The 1,532-nt window shown below is 43.3% G+C and overlaps 1 protein-coding gene across 1 annotated transcript in view; it reads left to right on the top strand.

The window, feature by feature from the left end:
* LOC107297058 (cathepsin L2-like) overlaps positions 1-197 on the top strand; it is a 34,289-nt gene extending 34,092 nt beyond the window's left edge. The window contains exon 4 of the mRNA XM_029286213.1: positions 1-197. Coding sequence (XP_029142046.1) covers positions 1-75 — 75 coding nt within the window. The 3' untranslated portion in view covers positions 76-197.
* Positions 198-1,532: the final 1,335 nt, after the last annotated feature.

Here is a 1,532-nt window from a genome sequence, read left to right as displayed (position 1 = left end):
AATGGATACATGCTCTTGGAACAAGGATCCAATCAATGCGGCATCACCAACATGGCTTCCTATCCCATTCCATAACCAGCCAAGTGGACCGTTTGAGAAACAGGACAAAAAAGCTAACTGCGGCATTGGAAGCTTCTGGAGAACCAGAAATATATATACAGTATATGCTAAAACCAATAAATGCTTTTATGCAATGCTATCTAGCCTGGCACTTGACTTTTTTATGATGTGTTTGAGTTGAGTGGGCACCACGGTAGTATAAATGCTGGCATGTTTTCTGAGGGAATTCAGAACGTTTGAGGCTTCTGGGCTGTTAAAAAGCATGTAAACATTTAAAGGTATATGATTTTGTTGAAAGAAAAATCTTCATCAGGGTCCAGTCCAAGCCGGGAATAAACAAAATGGAGACTGCTTTAAGAAAGAAGGTTCTTGTTTATTGAGTTACCAGAAACGTCAGTGATAGCAGCATGTTTCTGGGGTGGATGACCACATGGTGCTGGGAGTGGTGGGTTTTTATACCTTCTTGGGCTTTTGTCTTTGGAGTTGTTCCTGTTCCCGTGGCATGAACTTTGACCTGAGGTTCAGTGTGCCCTTTTGGTATTCTGATGGTGGTGGGTTAACCCTATTATGTCTTAAAGGTCATGTCCTGTTTCCCTGGGGCTGTGGCTGATGGCTTACTTCCTATATTGTATTTTTTGAGTGAGGGGATGCTGGTTCTAATCCTATCACTATTGTTAGCTATCAGTTTTGCTCCAAGGGATTTCGAAAGATCCTGTCTTGAGTGGGTTTATGCAGGCAGTATTTGCTCATGAATGGGGCCTTAGACTTCCTCAATGGGATTATCACATCTGCATTTCTACAGAGCTGGCCTGCTGAGTTTCTGTTTGGGGTTACTAAGAAAACCTGGGCCTGCTTTCCTTTGGGGAAATATAATATTCTGCCTTTTTAATATTCCCCAAAATATTTCCCTCTCTCTCTCTCTGTGTGGGGCTGACTTCCCACAATTTCATGATATCGCTTGAAGGTATAGAACAGGGGTGTCCCACCTTGGAAACTTTAAGACTTGTGGACTTCACGGATCTTAACGCTGCCGAGACTGGACCCCCCTGTTCTAAACTTTTGAAGTGATTATCATGAAATGGTATGATAGGGCTGGCTGGGGAATTCTGGGAGTTGAAGTCCACAGATCTTAATGTTGCCAAGGTTAGACACCCCTTTTATTGAGGTTTAATACAAATCCAGTTTCGGATAACTTTCAACAAGACAGCTGTTGAGACTCCTCTGATTCTCATTCATCACCTGCAACAGCTGTCGGTAACCGAGCAACTAACAGCCGCTATGCCCAGATACCGTTTCCAACATGCGTGATGGCATATAGGTCACTGTGGCTCATATCAGACAGGATATGATTGGTTGGGTCCTTGGTGCTCTCTGAGCTTGGTTGTCTTCTTGCAGACGTTTCATTACCCAACTAGGTAACATCATCAGTGCTGGCCTGATTTGGATATGATTATTAACTTTTCAACTCCTAC

The sequence above is a fragment of the Protobothrops mucrosquamatus genome, unplaced genomic scaffold (genome assembly GCF_001527695.2).
Source record: "Protobothrops mucrosquamatus isolate PMUCROS unplaced genomic scaffold, P.Mucros_1.0 scaffold3122, whole genome shotgun sequence".
NCBI classification, from domain to species: Eukaryota; Metazoa; Chordata; class Lepidosauria; order Squamata; family Viperidae; genus Protobothrops; species Protobothrops mucrosquamatus.
Note: the sequence above shows the minus strand (reverse complement) of the source record. Positions and strands in the feature narration are given on the sequence as shown.